Source organism: Cottoperca gobio, chromosome 17 (genome assembly GCF_900634415.1).
Source record: "Cottoperca gobio chromosome 17, fCotGob3.1, whole genome shotgun sequence".
NCBI classification, from domain to species: domain Eukaryota; kingdom Metazoa; phylum Chordata; class Actinopteri; order Perciformes; family Bovichtidae; genus Cottoperca; species Cottoperca gobio.
This window is the reverse complement of record NC_041371.1, coordinates 9,109,982-9,136,018: the sequence shown is the minus strand read 5'-3', so window position 1 is coordinate 9,136,018 and position 26,037 is coordinate 9,109,982. Positions and strand designations below refer to the sequence as shown.

The window sequence follows — 26,037 nt, the reverse complement described above, 5'->3', positions numbered from 1 at the left end:
CTTCTTTAACTTCGTGATGTATGTGCTCTTAAATGTCGACTGCTTTACTGCAGGGTTCGGCTCCTAACAGGGTAATCTGTTCTCTGAGGTGCTTGTCCAATCTGCATAACTCTGGCATCACAAAGAATGATTTACTGTAATTGCTTCTTTTAGCTTGACATCTTATCCGGGCGGTGTGCACATAGGATCTTTTGCTAGCTGAACTGTAGTAATTGTAGAAACATTACTTAATATCCAACGTAGTGAGGGTGGCACTGGCAACATTTCTGCTGTACTGTTTACTTGTCAAATCAGTTTAAACTTTTTTTGCAGCACATTTTTAGGTGACGGCGAGTAGCTCAACAGGCCAGCATTATGCATCACATTGTTTGTGAGCATGCATTATGGACCAACCTTAACCATATCAATCCTGAAATAAGTTGAAATAAAAGCATTCCTCTTTCCTGTAATGATCAGAAATCCTGGTTTCAGTTAGCGCTTTATACAGTAAATTTACATTGATCACAGTTTATCATTTCTGGCTGTGCTGAACATTTTATTGTGCTTTCTCCCAAATAAAGATGTCGTGGATTAACAGACAACACATTTCTTTGATGTGCACAGAAGAAATCTGAACAAAGCTAAACAGGGAAATATAAAGTAAAAGGTCTAGCATTTACCCAAAGTATGATCAAATATATAGAACAAAGGAAGAGCATAGATTATAGTTAGGAGCAGAATTATGTTTAGTGCTGTTTTAAGTCGGCACACATATCAGACATTACTGTGAATTACTTTTCTCTCTTATCTCATTCTGCATTAAGGGTCAACTAGCCTATAATTCTTAATGCATCTGTTTTTGTTGTTGTTGCCTTTTATTTATACAGGTAAAAAATCTCATTGAGACACAGGGTCTAATTTTCAAGAGAGACCTGATCAAATGGCAACAGCACCATATAAGTTACAGACTTACAGGACACTAAACACAGAGGCAACAGTCAAATAAAACTTCATAAAAAGTTCATAAAAGTGCATTTTCAATGACAAGAACAAACACCAACAGCTGCTTTCTCTAGATTTTTTAAAATTAGTTTAAAATGTCCCAGGGGTATCAAGCTGGACAGCTTAAGTTCCTGCTGAAGCGTGTTCCTGGTTTAGGGGGCCGAGTATGATAAGGCCCTTTTTCCAAGTTCTGTGCGAATTGAGGGGACGGACAGAGTGATGTAGTTCTGAGATCGTAGCCCAGAGCTGTACTGTGTGATATGTAAGTGAATATGTAGATGGTCAGCAGTCCAAGCAAAGATGTGTAGATGAATTTGTACCCGTGCAGAGATCTGCGAGTTGATAATGATGTCCAGTTGACTAGAGAGTACAGTGTGCAATGGTGTGCTGTAACAATATTTAGTTGTTTTTACAAACATGTATAGACTAGTTAACACGCAGTTAAGATATTTAGTCAGTTATGAAGAAACAGAAGAGCCTAAGGTTTTTTATGCCTGGAATCTTTCAGAACATTAGTTGATCGTTAAAAGTCAAATTCAAAGGCCCTAAAAAAGAGAGTGCTGTGCTCAGCAGCGCCTCAAATATTACCCCTACCTTATTAATATTCACTGCATTATGCTGTGCATTCTACCAGCCACTTGAAAGCCAATTACTGTTGAAAAGTCCACCACTTTCATCCTGCAATCTGCAACAACAGGCATGCCTGCCGGTAGGAAGTTGGAATTAAAGTTTGCTCATTTTTGTACAGGACAATTTAACTCAAATGTAAAACGAATGCAAATAAATGCAGCGTAAAAAGTCTTTGCATTCTATTACTGCATATGGAAATTGAAAGTCAAATGCAGATTTATAACAATGATGACAAAATCACTATACTCTGGTGTTGAATATTTATCAATTCATTAATAAAGGTTTGTTTCAAAGAAGACCATTTTAGTTTGTTTTTTTAAATTACTTTTCTTTTGAGGTTTTGGATCATTGTTCAGTTACTGTGAAACCATGTTTGTAATAGTTGCAGAACCTCCAGGGTTTCCTGTTTTTCTCATATAAAAGGTGAGGTTTGTTCTTACTGCTCACAGTACTGCACACAAAACTGTAGGTCAGGTTATAGTCAACCCCCTGCACTTCTACCATAGTCCACGGATGTGTCCTTGGAGATGTCCCGACATAGTTGCTGCTCTTAAGTTTGCTTACTGTGTGATTTCTAGTTAATGTCTTTTCGGTAAACACTACCAATTTTCTAGTACTCCCTACATGCTCACTAATATACGTATGTGTTATAATTCTCATTGTAGAGTAGTATCTCTATAAAGTACCATAACCGTTCAGCCAAAATGATTTCTGTTTCAGGCTGTAACTGTAACATTGTTGGTCAGCATAATTGACATACCTGGCTCTATTTGTGAATGAAGACATATTAAAACGTATTGAAGGTCTCGTATGTTAAATGGGCACAGCATCATCCATCATGGTTATATGTTTCTATACTTCTTAAGCACATTAGTCATTATCGGTCATGACTGTGAATACAAAGTGCAGCTGAATTTTATACATTTAAAGTGCATGAGGGGATTATTGAGCCTTAAGTCAAGCATCAACCTCTTGTACATTCATCTTCATCAAGTCAGTGACATTTTGACAAGGAATAATATTGGATATATTTAAGGTGTCACAATGTTAGGAGTTTATAAAAGTGTCATTTTAGATTTTTAGCTCGTACTGCTGTTGGGTGGAAGAAGAAGAAAAAAGGCTGCTGTCTTGTAGTTTTGAAATTGCAATATCTCAGACATTGTTTTGGTAGACCTGTTCTAAGTCTCAGCGTTTCCTGTCAGGTGAAAAGATGGATGGACGGATTCAAAACCACAATAGTCTTATCACTCAAGGCATCATGTTGCATTTTCTTCTTTGAGCATTTTTAAATTGCATCTCAACTGTGACAGTGTGTGGTTGACATTGCATTTCTCAGAAGTTTACAGATGCGATGGTTTATGTAGTTTTATCTGAATTGCATACCATAATATTACATTCTATGGTGTTGGGGATAATGGTTGCTATGGTCTCCGTGTGTGGTTACTAGGGCAGAATATTGATTTAATCCTTAAGGGCTTTGGTCATATCCTTGGCAGTTCACCTATTGTTATGATAATTAGACATCCTCGGGTAGCCAATGAGTGATAATCTGGTTTGGTCCCAGGCGAAATGAAAAGGTTTCTCAGAATGGTGTGGTGAAATATTAACCCCGGTAAAATCACCAATTCCATTACTGGTCAAGCCTGAAACTCTCATGCAGTCACACAAAGCGAAGCATATCTCTGGACTGTTATATGCTTTTGGGATTAGTCCATCTCTTGGAACTACCAATAAAATGGAAATATTTAACCCATGCAGTCACAAGAGAAGACGATACTTAAAGATCTAAAACCAGATGATTAATGAATTATATGTGACAATGAAGAAAACAGCTGGTTTCGATCATATATCTGCCTTCGTTACTTATTGCTATGAAAAGGTTAAAATGGGGACATTTCTGGAACATTTATCAACGCAATAAACGTGCAACCTGTAGCATTCTTGTATGCGAGCAAACATGTTGGCGGCAGAGGCTGTTGGAGCAGATTAGAGAATAATAACACAGTGAAGGTGGTGTCCAGATTGAGAGACTTCCCTGTGTGAGCACAGACACACAGGCAAAGCAGCCATTCAGCAGTGGGATGGATCCTGACTACTAAAGAGGGAGAGAGAGGGAGACAGAAAGAGAAACGGAGAGAGAGAGAGAGAGCAAGAAATGGGGGAGTGGTGGAAGAGAGAGAGGAAGCGAAAAAGAGAGTGAAAGGTTCCACACGGCAGAATATAAATCTGTATGTTAACAGGAATAAAGCTGGAGGTCTCGAAGCGGCTTTAATGGTTATGCTGGTGGGGGGTGGACATACAGCATCAAGAGGTGGTCTTCCCTATTAAATGAGGATCTGTGCAAATAAGGAAGTAAAATCCGTGGGAGCTGTGAACGCCGGTTGTCAAGCACAGTGGTGGTCTGGTCGGAGGTCTCTGACCCCCTCATTTTTATTTCTGGAAGAAACAAGAAGAGCAAAGACACGAGCGAAAGAGGAAGGTTGCTGCGAGGGACCAGTGAGCCGTTTCTCTCTTTATTACTTCCATTCACAAAACCATTGCATCCCATTATCACAGCGATGTAGAGGCATTCTCTCCGGTTAGAGGAGGAAGGGTCCCATTGACTGCTGAGGCTTAGCACCTCTCTCCAAACGCTAGCCCTTTTCATTGCGGTCCCCCCCCCCCCCTCATTTCTCGCCTCTATCCTTTACGTCCGCTGTTTTCTCTGTTCTTCTCTCTTTTCTTGTCCCTTGTATTCTTGTCCCTTTTCACACCACTCAGGAATCAGAAGACATTGCGTTTTGGTAGAAGTGGGTGTTTCTGGAGCTGTCATTGTGTTTGGTGCCGCTACAAAGGACAGCTGAGCAGGGAGTGAGAGACAGCTTTGGAGATAATAAAATAACAGCCTGAAAGAAAAGGGGGGACCTGGGACTACAGGAACAGCTGACAACCACTGGAAGGTGAATTGTGATGAAAAGAAAACTGTTACAGAGACTGACAACCATTTTAAGGTAGCTATTTATTGAGACCATTACCACTTCTTGAGGAAATAAAGAAGCGGTGTGCCAAGCCAACACTGCCGATTGGATTCTGCTATTGCTGTTGCTAAGCAAAGTCTTTAACCTGAAGTTCTTGGGCAGACAGTATTCAGCATCACTCTACAGCCATGAAAGGAAACTCAGAGGAAAGCATTGAAAGCATCAGGCCCTCCAACCTGCAAGCTTTTGCTAACATATCCACCCTACATGGCATGAGTCACATATTTGCTTATGGGCACATGACTTTCCGTCGGTTTCTTTGGAGTCTTTCCTTCCTTGGGTCACTAAGCTTATTGATGCTGGTCTGCATGGATCGAGTGTCGTATTACTTGGAGTATCCTCACGTCACCAAGCTGGACGAGGTGGCGGCGACGAATCTCACCTTCCCAGCTGTTACCTTCTGTAATCTCAATGAGTTCCGCTTCTCCCAAATCACCAGAAATGACCTGTATCATGTGGGAGAGCTCCTGTCCCTCCTTAATAATAACTACCAAATAGCCAACCCACACTTGGCTGAGCCCGAGGTCCTGGCTGCCCTAAAGGATAAGGCAAACTTCCAGAACTTCAAGCCCAAACTGTTCAACATGACTGATTTCTATAACCGAACAGGTCATGACATCGGGGAAATGCTTCTGCAGTGCACCTTTCGAGGAGAGGATTGCTACCCGGTGAACTTCTCCACAGTAAGTACTCATGCATACACTATCTATTATCTTAACATGCTTTAATTCTGCACAGTATGCTGTATTTGCTGCCAGACCGGACAGCCTGTCCCTTTCTTTTATGCTCAGATGAGCTTAGACTGAGCTTTAATGTTGCTTGTGCAATTTATTTGAAACAGATGCCCGGCTTTAATGCATCTAGTACTCTAATATCGTCCAGTGTTAATGCTGTGCTTGTTATTTCTCAAGTGTTGCCAGTACTCGAAAAAGCTGTTTTTGGTGTTGCATTGTGTACTTTTAGTTGATGCTTGTGCCTTGCTGAGAGCAAATAGTGCATGCAACTTGTCATACGGGGAAGGTCTTAAATGCTGCAAAGATTTTCCTTTTTTTTTTTTTTACTGGCTCTCTTGATCTCTGAAGACAGCTTGGCTCCCAAGAAGAGGGAAATCATTTTTCTTTAGGTGTTGCGTATCCCAATATCTTTGGGAAAGACTGTTGTACGTGGGTCAAATTGATGGTTTTTAAGCAATGCACAAAAGTGTTTGTTTTCGCAAATCTGACAGATGCTTTAATGACATTATCCAAATGGGAAGTTCTTCACTGTTATTGCTTGGTTATGAGGTTGGGTTCACCGTGCTGTCTGTTGTCATTATTTCCCCACCTTGTTTACTCTGCTCATTCAAATATTCATCAGTGCTGCTCCAAATGATCTGTTTCAGACAAGTTATTTTTTTAGTAGTGGAAACAATTGAATGTTTGTTGTGCATTTAAAATGTCTTAACACAACCGATACTTCTACAAAGATTGTTTTAGAGATCATTCAGAAAAAGGTTATCACCAAGCAGTCATACTCTGTACTTTGATTCATTCAACACTCATTTTGGCTACGTATCCAATCAAGCGTACCTCTTCATTCACCCTTCAGTATGAATGAAATTCATTAAACTGTAAATGATTTTGTTTTGTTGTGTTAGCCGATGATATAGCTGACATTTAATGACGGGAGTATTACATTGAAATAGACACAGTAACATAAATTGGCCACACAGTAGTTTCATGTGTTGATTAGAAGTAATGGATTATATTAAAACTGAGACCTGGATCGAGGTGACATCCGACAAATTACCCTTGTAAGGATCTTAACACACCCAAGTACTGCCGCTGCATTATAATGTACACTGTGAGATGTGGCTGTAATATATGTTTAAAGTGACACTCACACAGGGACGATAAGAAGGCCTAAATGTAAAGGGCGACCTTATAGTCAGGTTTTTTTTATTTCTACTGGAAATAAATATGTCCTAAAAGAGAAAAAATATGTAGTCCCTTAGCCTTTCTTAAAAGGATTAAATTAGTGCTGCATTTAAATCAGCATCATCATACATGAAAAACATCATCTGAAATTCATGTGAATTATGATATCGCTCCAAACTTTTTCTGCTCCAAACCTGCACTCTCCGCTTATTTTATATCTAATGCTGGAATACAAGTTGAAGTTAAATCAGACTGTTTCATTACTAATAGCCCATTTTATTTCAGTAAAATAGAGACCTAAAAGGGAGTAGGCAAAGCTCTCCTTGCCTCAGTCTGCATTGCCCATTATTTTATTTAAACAAGAGGACATTGGCCAAAAAGAAATAATAAAGATGTAGCCCAGGGATAAACAACACTGCAATATTACTTGTTTCTGTTTCACTCCCAACTCTTATTTTAAGACGTTTTATTATTCTTACCTGTGTCTGTTTCCTATAACATCTCTTAAAGTGTAGGTTTGATGGAGTAACACCTAACTTGCTTATCTCTCAATTGAGTCTATCAACTCTCAAAATACAATTTCTTATCTACATTGTATCTTTAATCAACCCTAAAAGAAATCCCACAGATGGCCAGTTTTTAAGTGACTGACTATAATCTTCAGAGTTGATGAAAACACTTTTTGTATTTTAAATACATTTGAAATCTTTATTTTTTTTAAAAATTTGAATCATGAATATTGTGAATGTTTCCATTTACATGTTTGTTTCCAAGCAGCACTCAAGAGTGTCTTGAGAAACAAATCATTCACGGGAAGCTAATTGCTGTTGTATTGCTTGAATGAAAATGCTTTCAGCTTCAAATAAGTGGGTAGAAAACAGTTAATGAATTTGGTTTTGCTGCGTGTTTACTTGTTTTTGTTGGGCAAATATGGTGGTCCAGTAAACTGAACTTTCACCTGGCCATGAATTACTGAAATCAGATTTGAACAGCCTTGTTGATACCCACCCATCATTGTAGTGTGTTGTTTGAACGGAGTGGGTAAAGCACTGCCACACCAGACTGCATTATGCTCTCAATGGGCAGAAATGTGTTTGTCAGGCTTGGATGAGTGCCAGTATGGCATACTAGGGTTTGGCAAGATTTCGTTCTCGCATGAACTCGCAATTTCGGTAATCCAACTGCTTCGGAAGGTAACGTGATTTGGGCCGACACGGAGGGACAGAGTGAAGATGTATATACAGAGCAGGAGGAGAGGAGGCATCTCAAACAACCGAAGATGAGGGAAAACTCTAGTTAAATGATTTCCACACATGTATTTTGTTGATATGTTCTACTAATATGTGTCTGTGGTGTTATCTTTTCCAAACACAGCATCAGTATTCACTGGCAGTGTACTGATATGTAGACGACTGCTACAGGAATCTTTCAATTATTTAAATTCCCCCCACAGACATGTTGAGAGGAAGATTTACAATGCAAAGCACTGTGGGAGTGATGAGCTTTGACCTTGAATAAATGAAGGAAGAATTCCATTAGGTCTGGATTATAATGTAGTTGGAAAACAAAGCATTCAAAATGTTTTGCATTGTAATGAGTGGGTGGGCAAGGGGAGAATGGCAATTTTTGTTTCCAATGCAATCAACAACTTCGTCCATCTTAATGATTGTATTGGGCATATGTTATCAATGTCATGACACATTTAGATTTTCCTTGCAGACCATGGCCAAATTTTAAGAACATTTTGTACCACCAGCTGAAATTCAAACTAGCCACTTGAACATGTAAATTATCAAAGTAGTTAGCTCTCTAGCGCCCTGTCAGTTCTTAGGGTCAGAGCAAGTTGTTTCAATATTTAAAATCTGCTGTTTCCAGGCAATCTTTTTGGAATATCGTGGTCTTTAGGTGAGTATATTCCCCTAACCCCCAGATTCTTATAATGAGCTCACTCTTCAGAAAGATGAAAGGCATTTAACACAATCTCTGAGCAGTAAAAATCTAACGTTCAGTCTGACGTGAACCAGAGTTCAAATCTTGTCCTGAAATCTCACAAAAGCTGCTTTCCATCCAGACTATAATTGTAATCCTGAAACCCCGACTAAAGATTTCTTCTATTTAAAAATCATATTAGGATTAACCAGATTTTCATTTTGACATTTTGTCACCATATCAACTGTAACCCACCTAAATAGTTTAATTGAATTTACTAGAGATTATACAGATTTATATTTTAGAAATGGTATTTGAGCTGAAATGTCTGTGTTCTTGTCAACATTACCTTTATCAATATGTATTCTTTGACTTTCTGTGGCTCTGAAAGACCGCATGAGTAGCCTTTTGACTAACACTGTATCTAAATGGCACCTCTGTCGATGGCAGACTGCAGCAAGTGAACAAGAGGTTGATTATCATAATCTGAAAGTGTGGATGTTGCGCTCCATTCTTAGGTCTTGACAGGTCATGACAAGTCCCTCCGGGCTACATTTCTGTCCATTTCTTACAGAGTGTGTAAAATCAGTATTCATCATCGTATTTTTCTGAAGCTCACTCTTTAAGATGTGAGTTGTCTTTCATCTTATCATTCAGATGACAGCAGGTGCCAACGGGATGAAACATGGCTACAGTTGAGATGAGGGTAGCTGACTCAATGTGACTTGTGGATCTACACATGCGATATTTGTGTTTTTAGGCAGAGGTCCTCAACACTTGAAGCTCATTTACCCTGTAAACCAGGGGTCTTCAACATTTCTCAGGCCAAGGGACCCCTGAGCTGAAAGAAAGACTTAGCAGGGTCCCCGTACTACATATGTATATAATTGAGTTGCATATTAAACTTAGGCTACAACAATGTGTAGGGCGGCCTGAAGTACCATGCATAAACAACCCTTTTTAGAATGAACACAATACTAAGCTGGTAAAAATAATAATAAGTAGCCATAGCTAACTTGTTTATCATTATGGATAGGTGGTGCACATTGATTTAGCTAGCTCACACGATTGCACCAGGATTCATGGGTAACAGTTTGACTTCTACTACTAGGGTTGGGTTTTTATTTACGACTAGGCCGATTTATCTTTGGTATCAATATGTTGGATTCATGTAATATGTATTTTCAGACATATTTTAATTAAAAGAATAATTAAAAAGTTTCAAAACATTATCAAACAATAATTTGGCGGCCGCCCTGCAGTAACTCTGAGGACCTGTTGAAGACCCATGCTCCAAACCAATTGATGCAAGAGCCAGGCGATATATTTCTATAGCCCTACTATTGTTGTCTTACTGACAGAGACTGTATGTCAGCGTTGTTGTATATGTTGGCTGATTTGTACAAATAGAGTACAAATATTAGCATCATTTCATGATTTCTTTGTTTGCAGAGCAGGTAATTATTTTGACAACACTCTGCAGCAGATGAGTAAAATATCACAGTTCAGCAGATGGTGATGTCAATTATGTTAATAATAACTCTAATATAATAAACTATATATATATATATATATATATATATATATATATATATTTGGAGATTCTTGAAATAACATGCCGGTTTATGAATATAAGCCTGCGATCTTTCTCACAGAGGACACATTGACCTATCAAACACAGGTGTATCTAATAATTTTAATAACTGCCGAGCTTATTGTGTTTGACCCTGCACAGAATGGAGCCATCATTAAAGCCACATTAATAGATTAAGTTTTTTACTTGGGGGCAGGGGATCAAACTGAAAACACAATACTGACATATTATGGCTAAACTGAAACTGCAGAGTTGCTGTATATCTGTAGGATTATCATATGTGTTGCCCCTTTTATTATTAAACATGGTCTTGTGATCCATTACAAGAATGTTGATTAGAAAAGCTTTACAGTTTTGCGTTAGGCAAATGCTTTTCCTGCTATGTCTACTATCAGAAAGGTCTATGTATTGTTGTTTAGACATTTGTTATTAGTCAGGGTCTAATCGATGCATGTGCTCAAACCTTTGTCTACATATCGGCATCTTATCAAGTGCACACAGACATGGGCAGACACAACACAGAGGCATGCCTGCAGTCAGAAGTATGGCAGCTGACACATGGAGCCTTATGTACACGCACATAGATACACAGTGAGAGCATGTAACAACACTTCACAAAGCTACTTCCCATGAAATGGAATTTGCAACAGTAAAACGTCAAATCCGCAAACTGCTCCAGCAGCCACTGCATGAACTCACTGTAGTCGAGTGGGTGTGTGGGCTGATTTTATGGAACAAATCTATCCTCAGAATTTAGCTGGTGGGAACAAGTAGTCTTTAAATCTGCATCATTAAGCTGATCGGTTTTAGTAAAAAAATAAAAAAATAAATGTATCCACGCTCTGTACTACCAGCTGCTCTGTAACAATAGTCGATACTGTATGTGCACACGGTGAAGGGAAGCAAAATCAGAGTGTCAGGAAGGAAGAAACAAGACGCTCTGCTGGATAGCGTTTCATGAGTTTTTCAGGAGGTGATGAGTTTTGAGAACTTAGCAGAGTGTAGCAGACGTACTCTGTAAACTCAGGAACAAAGAAAGATGGGAAAACAGGAGAGCATATCCGGAAAGTAAGATTACTTTTAAATATATACAACAAATAGAGCTACGGTGTGATTCATTTTTATGTAGGTTATATATGCCGGGCGTCCGTACCATTCTTGTAGGTAAAATCTCAGGAACGCTGGAGGGAATTTATTCACATTTGGCACATTTGGAATTTATCCACTTGGACTCGAGGATGAACTGATTAGAAGTTAGTGGTCAAGGTCATTGTGACTTCACAAAATCATTCATACGCTAATTATGACAATTTCACACAAACTAGGATAAAATGATGACGTGATGACATTTTGAACATACATGGATGTAGACTGTAACTTGACTGGTTGGTTGAGGCACACAACCACAAGGTGGTAATTCTAGTTTAAATGAAAAGCAATTTTCTATATTTTCTAAAGCTGACAAAAGTCTCAATGTCCTTGTTCTGACAGTAGTTTAAGGGATTTAACCCATCTACTGGGTTAAAGAGATAGTTGACTATTTCAGTGTGCAGGCACCTGATGTAGATGCACACAAGCAAATGTGATAAGAGTAATTTATTTTACGGGCAAATGTCAGGACTAAGTACTTAATTATACACGCTAATTGTACAAAATGAGTCATTAAAGAAACTTCTTTGGTCAAAGAGACATATTTTGTCCAACAAGTCCTTGTGGGTGATGCTGTCAGTTTATATAAACACATTTAACCTGTCAACATTAATGCTGATATAGTCCTAATTAACAGCATTTATAAACAACAGTGCTTTAATTTACTTATCATGGGTCACCAGTTCCCTGCTAATGTTTACAACCTTATTTGTAACGCATTGTTTTCAGTTTTAAACGGCATCTAAAAAGAAATATACGATGCCAAAAGCTGTAAGTGAAAAAAACAAAACATTATTACATTCAAGGTAGTAACTTTGAGTTAAATAGCTGAATTTCACTACGCAAGTATACCATGTATAGCAGGGGTGGGAACCTTTTTCCTATCAAGGGCCATTTTTGTTACAACATCCTTCGAGGGCCATACTAATTATTGAACTCATAACCTCTGCACATTTTTTAAAGACACAGCCCATTCATTTCACCTTTCTTTTAGGCTGTGCAAAAAAGCAACTTTTTTATCCATGTATCTTTCTGTTTTATCAGAAAACAATCCTTTATTAGTCCCACAACGGGGAAATGTATCTTGTCACAGCAAAAGAACATATGAAGTAAAAAGGCAGTACACAATAATTAAATAGAATAAAAAATAATATAAGTACCACCAAGTGGTTGATGGAAAATAAAGTGAGTATTGCACATGGAAGTGATAATTGCACAGCAGTGGTGGAACAGTCTGTTCTTGGTGTGGTGGTCTACCTCTCTATCTGTCCATGTTTGTATGTTACGCTCTGGAGAGAGCTGCTTGTTGGGCCAAACTCCACCGAAGAGCGTTGCGGATTGGGGAAATGTGGCGTATGGAAGACCGCTTGCCCGGTGTCGCTCGGGGGCCTGAGTCCTTCTGATCGAGGCTCAGCCCATGGACGGTGTGAGGCCGGTAACGGCCCCCGTCGCGTCGGTGTCCGGTCTTCTCGGAGTCGGGTTGTTTGGGAATGCAGCCCAAAGTGGGTGGTAAACTAAGGCTAAATACCGGCACGAGACCGATAGTCAACAAGTACCTTAAGGGAAAGTTGAAAAGAACTTTGAAGAGAGAGTTCAAGAGGGCATGAAACTTTATCCAAACACCCTCGTCCTTTCAGCTCGTGCAGTTTGGCATATTTCGTGCTGTAATGACGGTCGAGATTATTTTTCATCACCGCAAGCGCGTCCGCACAAACTAGGCACACTGACCTTTTACTTCCACAAAGAAATAATAATTTCTAACTGGAAAGTGCGACATTCCGCATCCACCTTTCTCTGTTTTACACTCGCCACGCTGCGTTCACTGATGTCAATGACAGTCTCGTTTAATATTGAAGTTTTTTGACATGACGTGACCACGTGATGACACGTTCCGCTCGTGTTGTGTTCAAGGACCCTGACCTTGGCCAGGAAAAACGCCTGATTTATTCTATTGACGTCTAATTTTTTTTTCTAGTGGATTTTTTTGCGTGCATTTATGAATTACGTCGAGGGCTGGATCAAATGGTCTCGCGGGCGTATACGGCCCGGAGGTTCCCCGCCCCTGATGTATAGTACACCCTCCTCTAGGTAAAGGGTTTACTGATTACCTACCTGAAAATAGCCAGAGAATTGTATCATTGTCCGTCGCACAAAGCGAAGCTGCAGCCAATGATTTTAGTCTTCCTTGTATGACGTTAACTGCTCATGGGACACTTTTGTTCCCTGAATTTAGCCTTCAAGGCAAATGCTTCCATTCAGATAGTATACCACATGGGGACAGGCACAGTCTTTAGGATAAACTTAAGGAGCAAAAGTCCCTTCCCCTGATGTCTTTCCCTGAAACGCAAGCTTCATGGAAGACTATAAAATGTATGCATAAACGTTAAACACATGCACAACTACAGCACTGACTTCAGGTGGAATAATCCAGAGTACGGAAGAAATTAGATGTCATACGTATAATTACTTTTATGGTTTGTTTTGTCATAATGACTGAATAATTATCTTCTTATCTTGACCTAACAAGCTTGCTGGTTAGACGTGTTGTGCGGCATGCTGTCCCATCTTATTCATACAGTTTATTTAATGGAGACATAAAACAGCCAATCTACATTAAACAACAATTACTGGAGAATGACAAGCTGTTTGATAGTTCAAGTTATGAGAAAGACACCTTTTTATGTTATAACCAACATCAGCAGTAACATTTCCGCAATATGACAAATATTTGACTTTCAGTGTCATCTCAGAAAGGCTGAAGCTGTCCAACTTGACTGCAGTTTTTGTCATTTCCTCCAGCCTAAACTGACGACTCTCGTCTGCATTCCGGTCAGGGTGTCTCGAGTGAGCCTAATCTCTGCCCAAGATTGCCTTGTGTCACCGCTCACATTTGACATTATTAGATAACAACATTAGTTCTTACAGCCTACTGCTGCTGCAACCAAACACGTCTGCTGTAATATCCCTAAAATATCCCTAAAGGTACCGATACTGAAGTAAACAAAAGTTAGTTTATAGTGAGTTTAGATGTTAGATTACACAAGAAGACATACCTGACAGGATTTGTCATATTTCTGGTGATGATCACTACATGGCAGTCTTTGGCATTTTAATTAAGTGATCGTGAAACAATTAGTTATATAGAGAATATTATGATCACAATTTGTATTTCATTACATTTTTTGTTTTAAATTGATTTGTTTATTGTTTGACATTTTTTGTTTTCCTGTGCCTTGCTCAATGGCACAATGCCCAGGAGGTGAACTCAAGTACCAATCCATACTTGGTCCATTTTGGGGACTTGAACAGGTGCCCAAGCGGAGTCCCTACAGACTGAGCTACTGCTGCTACCATTTAGCACCATTTAAGCACTGGAAACCACACGTAAAATAGTGACTATGAACTTATATACCTGAAGTACAAATAGTCATATTTCTGTAAGTGCTGGACAACTTTCAGTGGAATTGTATTGTGATGATATGATTCAATCTTTGCTATATTTCAGTTTTTCTGGGGTGGGTTTGTTTGTTTTCTGCAACGCGGTTGTAAGGATATTGTGTGTTGCATGTTGTCCCCGGAGGACACTGGCCAATGTTTTAAACTTATAATGCCGAATAAATAAAGGCTTTAAAAAATAAATAGAAAATTCTTCCTGTTCAGACTTCAGAAAGCAGATTTTAGAGGTAGCTCGAATACATACTGAGCTAATGAGTACATGTGATTGGACTTCCATTTGCCCAAAAAGGGAAATGTGTCTCTGACCATAATAAGGGATTTTCAAACATCAACATAGAATTTCTAATTAAATTTCTAATTAAATGCTCAACAAATGTAAGTAAAATTTGTTTCTCAGGTGTCACATGATGAAGCTCACATCGTCAGAACTGCAGTTTGAAACTAAAAGTGTGCGTTGGTCCTTTGCCTCCCTTATTCTGTTGAGACTGTTGTTGTTATACATTTTTGATCAGTGAGACCTCCGGTTAAGTAATATCAATAGATTAGATTACTTGTAGAACTATGCAATGTGGAAAACTGTCATTTATGCTGCAAGCAAAGGTTAATCTAGTTTTAAGTTACGTTCAGGACTTTCAATGATAGAACAACAGATAAACTGAAGATGATGTTGCTTTTGCAAAAACAAGCACTTGTATATTTTCTTGGTGTTGCTTGGGCACAATGAGCATTTGCACCTTGTCTTTGCATGAGTGCCTTTTCCATTAAAGTACAACAACACAACGAGGAAGCACAAATTAATACGTCTGAATAAATCGATTCTGCCTCCTACATGTTCCGAATATTTTTTGCCCAGAGCTTTGAAACAGGCGGCTCCTTTTAGTTCCTTACATTTTAGTTCATCGAACCACTAATCACACAGACAGAATTGTGCTAGAAATCATTTCACCTGCCATTACCTTGATTGTGACCTCCCTCGCACCATCACAAATAGAGCTGCAGTGCTCGATTCATTTACATTCAAGGGCCGTGGTGGTTTGTTTATCTTCAGCAAGACCGGATTACTTACATGAAGGCCAAATTGTCAATATGTCCCTCAGTATTGTACAAGCGGAGTATATGACCGAGGGTAACACTGCTCTAGTTTGTTTATGGGAAACACAATGTTTCCACTCACACATCTCCTGTAGGGATAATAAATACGTAGACGAACTGTATTTCTTCACTTACCAAAAAGATTTTGCGGCTATTTTACCCTAATGTTTAAAAATGGTTTCTCTGCTGCTGTGCTTCTGCTTTGAGATAGCTTGCAGTCTTGAATTACTGTTCTTAATAAAATTAATCTGAGCAAGATTGGCGTGTGCCTCTGAGTTTAACACTGGATCCTTTTTCTTTTTTGTTAAACCCACTTAGTTTGGTACAAAATGTGCTCTGTCATGATTTGTCTCTTTTCATTTGTCCTTTTAACAACCATGGCAAATTATACAAATATGCTTCAAAATCCTTTAATTTGAGGCTAATTCTATATCCAGAATATCCCTTTACTTCACACAAGAGTTTTACAGGGATGCAGTGGTATTTATATATATTTTTTTTACAGCTTGTGTATTACATACTGTATAGCGTCATTAGTGCTGACTTTGACAGTGTCAGATGAAATATGTTGAGTAGGCCTTATACATATTGGGTCAACGGCCCTCAAACACTTAAGTACTTGCGAAAATCCAATTGGCGAGACACCATTGAAAAATAGGCTTTCCAAAAAGTTTACTTCTATATACTGTTATTGTCTGCAGGTGCAGAACATGCTGCAGTTAGGTGATGTGATAGCCCGCAGGTCAATGGCTAGACAAAAGGTCACACCTCTGCTATGAGAGTAACGGACCACTCCAGCATTCCTCGACCTTATCTGTGTGTATCTGAGCTGTCAAATTGTTGTTTGGTACATTGATGGAAGGAGTGATTCTTTTAAGTGGCGTGCTGTTGTCCAGCAACATGTGCAACCACGGCTTTCAATGCGTGAGATATTTGACATTGAATGATGGGATTCCACCAGTTGTTTCATGCTTAGTGTTGTCGCTCCTCTTTAAAACCTACAAAGATCTAAAACTAAAGATTATTTTCATTATTAACTCATCTGTCAAGTATTTTGTTCATTCATTGAATAATTGTTTTGTATACAATGTAAGTTGACACACTTATTGCTTTTTTTTTGTCCCATCAGCAATTCAAAAGCCAAAGGTATTCCTTTTAAAACTAAGAAAACCAATAAGTATTGACATTTGATAAACTGGCGGCTGGAATTTTTTTTGGTATTTCTTCCTTTAAAAAAAAAAACTAAAAGTCTTTCAACTACCTGACGATAAATCGACAAATCATTACAGCTCTAAAAAGATCTTGAATAAACATGAAAGCATGGAAACTGTGAATTATTATTCCTGCTTTTAGCACTCTCTTTATGAAATCTATTATCTCATGATTCAACTACCCGTTTTTAAAATTTAATTTTTCTCTCCATCCTGGTAACTCCCAAGATTTCAAAGGATGTAGCCAAAGGGAACGTTGCTGCGGTGACAAGGGAGTACAGTGTCTGCCCTTTGAAAACTCATTGGATCATAATTATTTTTGTCACCCTATTCTGGGTCCAGCTATGGTATTATTTCACACCAGTTAAACAAATGATTTAGCAGACCATCAAATCTACTGCAATGCATAAAACTACTAAGTGTCTGAAATTTAAATTGTTAACAGAATTACATTGAACTGCTGAGGAGCAAACGATTAATTTGTGCGACTGATTATGTCATTTTCATAAAATGTGCTACAAATTAATAAGAAACAATTCAATTATATTTCCCATGCTTTGCAATGACTACAATGCCACTAGCAATCCTGTACCAATCTATTCACATGGATGAAAACTAAATATTTGATGTTTTTCATCAGATCTATGTCTAAACCTGCTTTTGTTGAACCTTAAGTATTTGATGATTCGCAGGTTAAGATGGATCAAAGCTTGATATGATTAATCGTTCATGATTAATCTGTGCTCTCATTTCAGTGTGAACTGAAATGAAATCTAGCCTCTTGCCACTTTGGGCCAGTCTGTTGCCATGGCAGTCGTCTGTAAGGCATGCTCCTGTTCTGTTATCATGAATTGCATTACTCTACGTTCAGCGCAATTACCCGACTCATCTAACCAGCTCTTAAGGTGCAACAGGCACCCCCCCCTCCCCCGAGTACTTCTATGTGTACAGCACAGTGGATCACCAACATTTGACAATGGCGTATTGATATTAAAATGACATCTCATTACCCTGCCGATCAATATATTGGATCAGTGAAGATACTGTATAGGACATACTCTCAACACAATCAATATGTGAGCATGAGCACAATGACTTTTTTCCCTCTGAATATTCTAAGAGAAAAGACTTGATTCTAATTCCCGTAGAGGTATTTGTCCTGAAATTGGTATTTAAACATTATACAATCTGACGGTCATCTTAAATGCCAGCATTTAAACTTAAAACAATTAACTAACATTATTAACATAATGTGGGCTTTGGTATTTTTTGGTTATGACCTATTGATCACAAAGTCTAGTCTCTCTTTTTTGGTCTCTTGATATGTCCTTGGATCGAAACAGCACCTGTTTTTTGATACCTGTACTTGTGAAAATCCTCAGCCAATCCTGGCATTTATTCCCTCTATAGATGCCACAGTTATTAATTGTGTAATTCATATATTATATGTTTATAATTAATTCAGTAATTTAACTTTGTGGAGAAAGAGCCCTGACACTCTTTGTTTAAGTACATTTACCTCACTTTGTCTTACTTAACGTTGATGAACATTGTGCTGTTGCACATCTTAGTAATTGAAGTTAAACATTGCCTGGAGTTTGCGCTGAAGGTAGTTAATTGCAAAGCTTTCACTTAGTCTCCAATCACTGGAACTATGGGAGGCATGGAAGAAATATCAGAAAGGGCGACGATACTATTTAGAAAACTAATTTTAGCTATTGACATCTCCATGTAGTTTGTTGTTTCCAGTTAGCTGCTTTGTAGGATTCAGAGCTCTTCATTCTCCACCCTACCTTGCACACACTCTTCTGTAAAACTGGCTGGGCTGGGCCCTCTGTGGTGACTGTATGTTTACATTTCTTACAGCTGGTAGTATAACAGCACCGACTGTTACTGTTTAAGGCTTCTTGTGTACACTTATTTGGTGATTGATCCACAACAGTAACACTTTCCCATTCATTAGTCCTTCCGGTCTTCCTTTTTTTGTTTTCAGGGAGAGGTTTGTTATAACTGTGCACTCCCCTGAGACTCATTATGGCCGTGGAACTGTACGATATAAAATAATAGTTTCACTGGGGACACGAGTCTCACCAGAAGCACATTGTTTAAATGTAAAGCCTTCACTCCTGTGTGTGTGTGTGTGTGTGTGTGTGTGTGTGTGTGTGTGTGTGTGTGTGTGTGTGTGTGTGTGTGTGTGTGTGTGTGTGTGTGTGTGTGTGTGTGTGTGTGTGTGTGTGTGTGTGTGTGTGTGTGTGTGTGTGTGTGTGTGTGTGTGTTGTTCAGGTGCTGGGCTGTTGCATTGTGGACACTGAAATGGCAATTTGTGCATTCACTGTCACACCCTTCAAAAGTGCTAAAATACTGTTGTCATGGATATCAAAATATGATTTGAGTTCATAGTTTAGCGTAATTATAAATTACAATGGCTCCCACTTATTAACATCCCACCTGTGGGTTTTAATGCAGGGCAGTCGAAAGTAGGCAATGTGTTATTGCGGAGCACAGGCAGAATGTGCTCTCTCTGCTTGCACTCAGTGTAGTCAGACAGTTTCTGTATCACCACCACGCCAATCTTTAGATTTAGATAGTTTCAACAATAACACAATAAATGGGGGGCCACAGCTCCCACTAAGTGAGCTGGAGGGGTTATTGGGAGGACATTGACAGAACTGCAAACCTGCAAGAGATAGTGAAACACAATCTCAGTTAGCACAGCACTGCATTATGGCACTGTATTGTTATCTGTAATTGTAATGACCTTACCTGAAATGTGTTGTTCTGATACGTGCGAGGAGGAGTGGTGAGTCATCTAGTTTGCATTTTCTGTAACTGTGCTTATCTCAAAGTGTCTCTTTTCTGCAGCACAGTTCGTACCTTCCTGTCTCCTGTCTCTGCCTCTGTTTCTGCGGATTAGTAAACCTTTGCTGCTGCTGATTCACACTTTGCCCAATGCAACGCAATGATCAGAAAATGGTAAATTACTGTTACGATGTCATTTAAACAAACGGAGCAACGACATATTATTTGACACGTGTGTATACTTAATATGTTGTATGCAGACCGTAACAATCTGTGTATGTTCTATGTTTGTTTTTAGTTGTTGTAAAGTATTTGCTCAAATAGACCCCTCTCACTTCCTTTGGCTGTAAATGCCTATGCTTTGTTTTCATAATGTCTGACATAAAAGAACAGTTATTTTAGTGATTACTATGAGCCTCAGAATACAGTAATTACTAAAATAATGAGCATTGCACTTACGATGTCCTCTTTGCATTTAACAAATGCATCAGTCAGATAATTTATGTACCCCGGCAAGCCAAGGGAATCTCTCTTTCTCTCTTGCTCTGTCCTCATCCCCTCTTTGATTCATCCCTATCTTCCTCTCCCTCTCTGCCTCTCTCTCTCTCTCTCTCTCTCTCTCTCTCTCTCTCTCTCTCTCTCTCTCATATCTACCGATAAAGTCTATTAGTAGTCTCTATACATGACAGCCACGGGGGAACGTTCCTTTTTGAAGACACTTCGCACTGAACACTTAAAACAGTAATTGTTATTAAGAAACTGCTGCTTTGGTCACTGAACTAGTTTTCCCTAATGGCTGGTTTTAGGCTACATGTTCCCCGGATGTAGTCCCTTGATAATGCTGCGATTGCACAGATTCTTTTGAAATCCCGGTGTCGCTGTTTACTCTACAAGCCGATGCCATACGGTAACTGTGAGGTCCAGTCAAGATAATGTAAAGATGTTCTTGCATAGACATTAAAGTCTCCATACGTCAGTGTAGCGCCTCTACTCGGAGCCAAAGGAGATGCGTTTCTCCTCAGTGGGTCGTGGGAAGGCTCTCTGCAGACAAGTCGATGTCTCACTCACTCTGCTTAGTCAGGCCTAACACGCCCGAGGCAGATCACTCTCTGACTGCATATAAATTAAAGCAGATAGCCTTGTCCATGCTTTATTATCTGCTGCTGCTGAGTGCTGTTTCAAACTTCTCACTGAGAGGTGGTGCTTATTTCACAGAGGCTAATGACGGGAGCGTCGACCTCATTCGCATGCTTCAAGCTGAGGATGAGTAACGACCATCGTCATGAATTTATGGGAAGCTCTGCAAATGAATGATCAGTGAGTCATTGCCATTTTGTTTTTGCCACGCTTTTATTATCGTTCCAAAGCAACACCTTTGTTTACAATCGCTCCATAAGGCACATTGTTTGTGTGTGTGTGTGTGTGTGTGCGCGCCACATTTTTAAAAGATTGAACAAAATGACTCTCACCAATTCATGGATCTTACCAGATGCTGTTTTTTAACCAGGAATCTTTTTTTGGTGTTTTCTCCATCCTGGCCATGATCAGACTGGCTTAGTCATATTGTAATTATCACTTACAAACCAGCATCCTGAGTACAATGTGGCCCATGGGAGGGTGCCATACTTTGTTTTTTCTCTCTACTCAAGCATATTGAATGTAATGTAAAACAATAACTACGAGGTAAAAGTGGCTACTTTTAGTTTATATTATTTAAGGGGTATTTAAAGGGGTTCACATTCATATTGGATGAAAAGTGTTTTCATACATAGTCCCATGTGCAGCCACACTAATCAGAGGGATTTTCAGGACCATATGTGTCATAGTTTTTAACAGACCAAGTCAATCACATGATCCTGATTATGTGTTTCATTGGTTGAAGACCAGACAGAAGGCAAATCCCCTCCAAATAAGTAAGAAGTGAATATGGCTGCGGTAATAATAATACAAATTGAAGTACTTGTCATTAACAGACATTTAAATATGAGGACTTCATTTTGAAGTGTGTGTCCGTCCAGGTACCTAAAAACTGGAGGACTGTGTATAAAAATAGTTGGAGTTCTTAATTTTGCATGGGATGTGGGTACACGCACCCTCATATTAAAGACCCTAAACACTCATCCCCACAGGTGTTTTCACTTATGTTGCCTGATTAGATCTCTTCTCTGGACTATGTAGGTACACATGAGGCTTTATTGAGAGCTCCCACATTGTATCTAAGGTAAAAGTAGTCCGTCATTATTTAATTTCAATGCTAACTAATGCTCTTGAGATTAGATTAGATGGAGGTATAAACTCATCTGTTGCACAGCGTTGTTCTTGACTGTCTTAAAGTAGGAATATTTTCTAACTCCAAAAACATGGCTGACAGAGCATCGGCATCAAATCACTCAGCTCGCTTCACTCCAGCAGAAAATCTTTGCCTTCTGGAATAATTCAACATGAACACATTTTACTTGGAAGAATTCAGCGACGAGTGTAACAAAAAACAGTAGCATAAAATCCTACTGAGCTGAGATGCTGTGGCTCAGGGCTCAGTTGTTCTGTTAACAGTCAGGGTCAGGATAGTTTGCCTCGACTAACAAAAACAACTGACGATGTCCTCACTGCTGTATTTTATCCTCTTACTGTGAAAACTCTTTGTATGGATCTTGGTCACAATTCTTTAAAGGAACAAATCTGAGGGATCTGTGTCACTATGTTGAAAAAACAACACTATTGCTCGTCACATTTCTAAAACTCTCAAATATCGATATCAGTGTTGGCCTCAAAAATCCAATGTCGGTAGTGCTGTAGTCCCTGAAATACAGAGCCAGCTCAATACAATGCGTCACTTTCCAAACAGACTTTGCTGTGTTCATCCAGATCATGCTTTTACATTCCTCTAAACTCAACGGCAGTTATTTTTGATGCAAGTGTTTTGTAACCTCTGTGTGTTTTGCAACAGCAATGTCTTATCTGCTCAATACATTTTTTGAGACTGTGTCTGGGTTTCCTAATCTAAATTGCTAGTGGCGAACCTAATACAAGGTTTTAAGATGCAGAATAGAAAATCAGCCTTGGCTCTTTCATTATCCTAATGAACTCATTATGGGTCTGATAATTGTCCTCAGTTGGCACCACTGATTGGAAGCTGTTGGCAAGTGATATTTCACCACAAGTTTATTTTCTTTATTTGAATATGAGTTAATATAAGAAACTCTAACCACATTCTGTGACTACACAGGCATAGTTAATGGCACATTAATTCCTATTTTCTATCTAATTGCCATGTTGTCATTGTAGATGGTGCTGTTGCTGTAATAACAGTTTCATACGGGTTGATTTCATCTGTTGGATCATCTTTTTCAATTATTAAAAACAGTAAAAAAGAAAGAAAGAGATGAAATACGCCAAACCAGAGAAATGGAACATGTGACGAGATTAGCTAGATCCATGGGAATCTGCCCACGTGAAGTTTGGGAACAACAGTTGTGCTAGTGATTCAAACTGGGGATTTTTCCAGACGCACACAAGGAAGGGTTAAGATAGCTTAACTTTGCTTTGGACAGACTTCTGACTGCTGAATGAATTCTCAAAGGAAATAAAAAATCTCCACTAGCTTTGAAAACGAAGAGAAAAAAGTTCTGTGAAGGGAAACAGAGGGAAAAGTGTTTGGCTACAGATTGTTATGCAGTATTACTCATTGGTATGCATCTCATTTGAGACCTATGTTGTTGTTTTTTGCGTATTATCAGAGGCATTTCTGCTTGAGTCAGTTTCTTAGACTGCTGTTGCTCCTAATTTGCCAGGTTAGGTCCGTCCTCATTCAGGCTTGTCACAGACTATCTTTCCTCCTGTCCTTTTTAAAGAGGATTTCACTCATGCCTTCTACCTCCTTCACTCCCACAGCCAATCTCATTTACCAGACCAATTTCCTCTCTCGTTTCCAAACCAGAGCCAATGTGAAAAATGCCATGTTCTTGTCGAGTGAGAATGTGAAGGCCCATTCTCTGACATGTTGGTCACATGAAGGCAGCGCCTGGCCTGACACCAAAACATCACTGTGAACACAGCGTGTGATAATAGTACAAGCATACAAATTATGGCTTCATTCTAAAAAAAAAAAAACATATACTATCCATTTCAGTATGTTTAATTGTAGTCTGTAAGATGCTTTATTGTTGTAACATCTTTGATACTCTTCCCTACTGCTGTAGTGTCTCTGCACTGCATTTCCTCATCAATTAGTATCACCAATAATGTGATGTGTTTTTTTCTTTGTCTGCTCTGTATAGACATAGTGGTTATTGCTGTTCATGCTAAGTGCTGAATATTTCTTATTATGTTGCCTCATCCAAACAATTGTTTTCTAGTAGTGTAACATACTGTACTGTATGTCACATGCTGTATGTCACATGCTGGCTTATTTATAGCTAATAGTTGAATTTGTATTCTATTGTTTCTGTATGTTGCACTTCAAACTGGCTTATTTGAAGACACGCTTGTACCTATTTGAAGCTATTGTACTTACAAGATTCTTGCTGTTCGGAGTTGTATCCCCATGATTATTTGCACTTTTTGTACGTCACTTTGGACAAAAGCGTCAGCTAAATTAACTGTAATGTAAAAATGTAATGTGTAGCAAAGGATTTTGCCCAGGAATACCTGCCTTTTTGTTTTTTTTAGAAGACTTATAGCTGTATAGATGGACTCTTGGACATTAACAGGGGAATATATTTTCATGAAAAATTATTTTGTCAAATCATGGCCACTTAAAATAGACAATTATAACAAAGTCTTGCTGGAACTCAATTATTACAGAACAGAACTTCATAATTCTGAAGTTCAGCTTCTCCCTTCCAGACTTGGTGAAAGTCCCACACGCCACAGGCATGTTCTGGCAGAAGGGTGTTCGGCTTGTACCAGGGGGTGAGAAACAGCTCCCTCAGCCAGCAGGATAACATTCTCCCCCCCTCCAGTCTCACAAAACCACCTCCTGCCAAGAGCCTCCTACTGTACTGCCACCTGGTCTTCAGTTGTAAATCTAATCCCAGCCAGAGACCCATCCATACGGCAGCCAGGCTTCCTCATGAAGCTGTAGTCACAACCATCAGACCTCCGCAAGGACCCTGGCAACGACTTGTAGGAATAAGCAAGCGTCAGCGCCAAGTGTTTTAGTTAATCTTCTTTGTTTAGGTGTGATTGAATTACAGGATTGAATAAGCAGAGAATTAATTGTTGACTTTTAATAGCACCCCCACAAATGTGTTTGTGCCAATTTAGGATGTCATTGATGGAGAGCATTGCTCTCATCAATGAGACAACTTTTTAAATCAAAAGGTCTGTTTAATAATTATGTAATCCTAGATCCAGGAGTTAAAAATGAAAGAAGTATACAAAGGGACATTTGTGTGGACATAACAACCTTCTGTGGTTTCCAGAATTGGTGGTTTTTATCAAACTAGGCAAAAGCATTTTAGTCAATTGCATGCTTTTGATGGAGGAGGCCAGAGACACACAGGGACCCAGACATTTAGTTATTCAGTATGAGGAGGGTTGAGGCTGACCTTTTTAAATGGAATTTTTCCCTAAGAGCAGTCGCCAGTGACCAAATTTAAGTCTTCAATCTTGTAGATGTAAACTCTGACATTCAGAACCCCTTATGTTTATCTCATTGATTCAGCAAACGTCGAGCACCAAGGCGTTGCAAGCAAATTCCCTGCTCTCCTCCTCTCCGCCCACCATTTTTTGCCTCCTTTTTAGGGTTATACGAATGGTGAATGCAAATTGTGTGTGATATTTAAACAGCCCTAACATTTGCCTAAATCAAACAGTCATTGCCCAAAGCAGGTTGCACTTCATCGGCAGCATGTTAAAACGTTCTCTTGATTAGTGTAATTTGCCCTGCTGTCTTTAGTGAGAATGCAGCACATTAGCCGTATGCTTAGAGGTGACAAGGCTGCTGTCAGAGGCCCCTTCACAAACTCCTATTGCTGATGATTCACAATTATCAATTAATTCACAGAGAATTAATTTAAATCTACATTTAGAATTTGAACCGTTTGTGACTGAAGTTAGTGAATGTCTAATAACTTATTAATCAAAGCTGTTATTAATTATAATAATGAAATTGCCCATCCACAGTCATTATGTCATGTGACAGTGAACACTAAAATGTGCAGAATCAATTATCAATTTAATAAACAGAAAAGAGGGCATTATTTTCAGACCTATGTGCCAAATCTAATTGATGTTGATGAAGTATGAGATGATGAGGGAGA

At 39.0% G+C, this 26,037-nt stretch overlaps 1 protein-coding gene across 2 annotated transcripts in view; it reads left to right on the top strand.

Moving 5' to 3' along the window:
* Positions 1-3,673: 3,673 nt before the first annotated feature.
* Positions 3,674-26,037, top strand: part of asic1c (acid-sensing (proton-gated) ion channel 1c) — an 83,491-nt gene continuing 61,127 nt past the window's right edge. For both annotated transcript variants that reach the window (XM_029453441.1, XM_029453440.1), the window contains exon 1: positions 3,674-5,311. In XM_029453441.1, the coding sequence (XP_029309301.1) occupies positions 4,757-5,311 (555 nt within the window). In that variant the 5' untranslated portion in view covers positions 3,674-4,756. The remainder of the gene's footprint in view (positions 5,312-26,037) is intronic.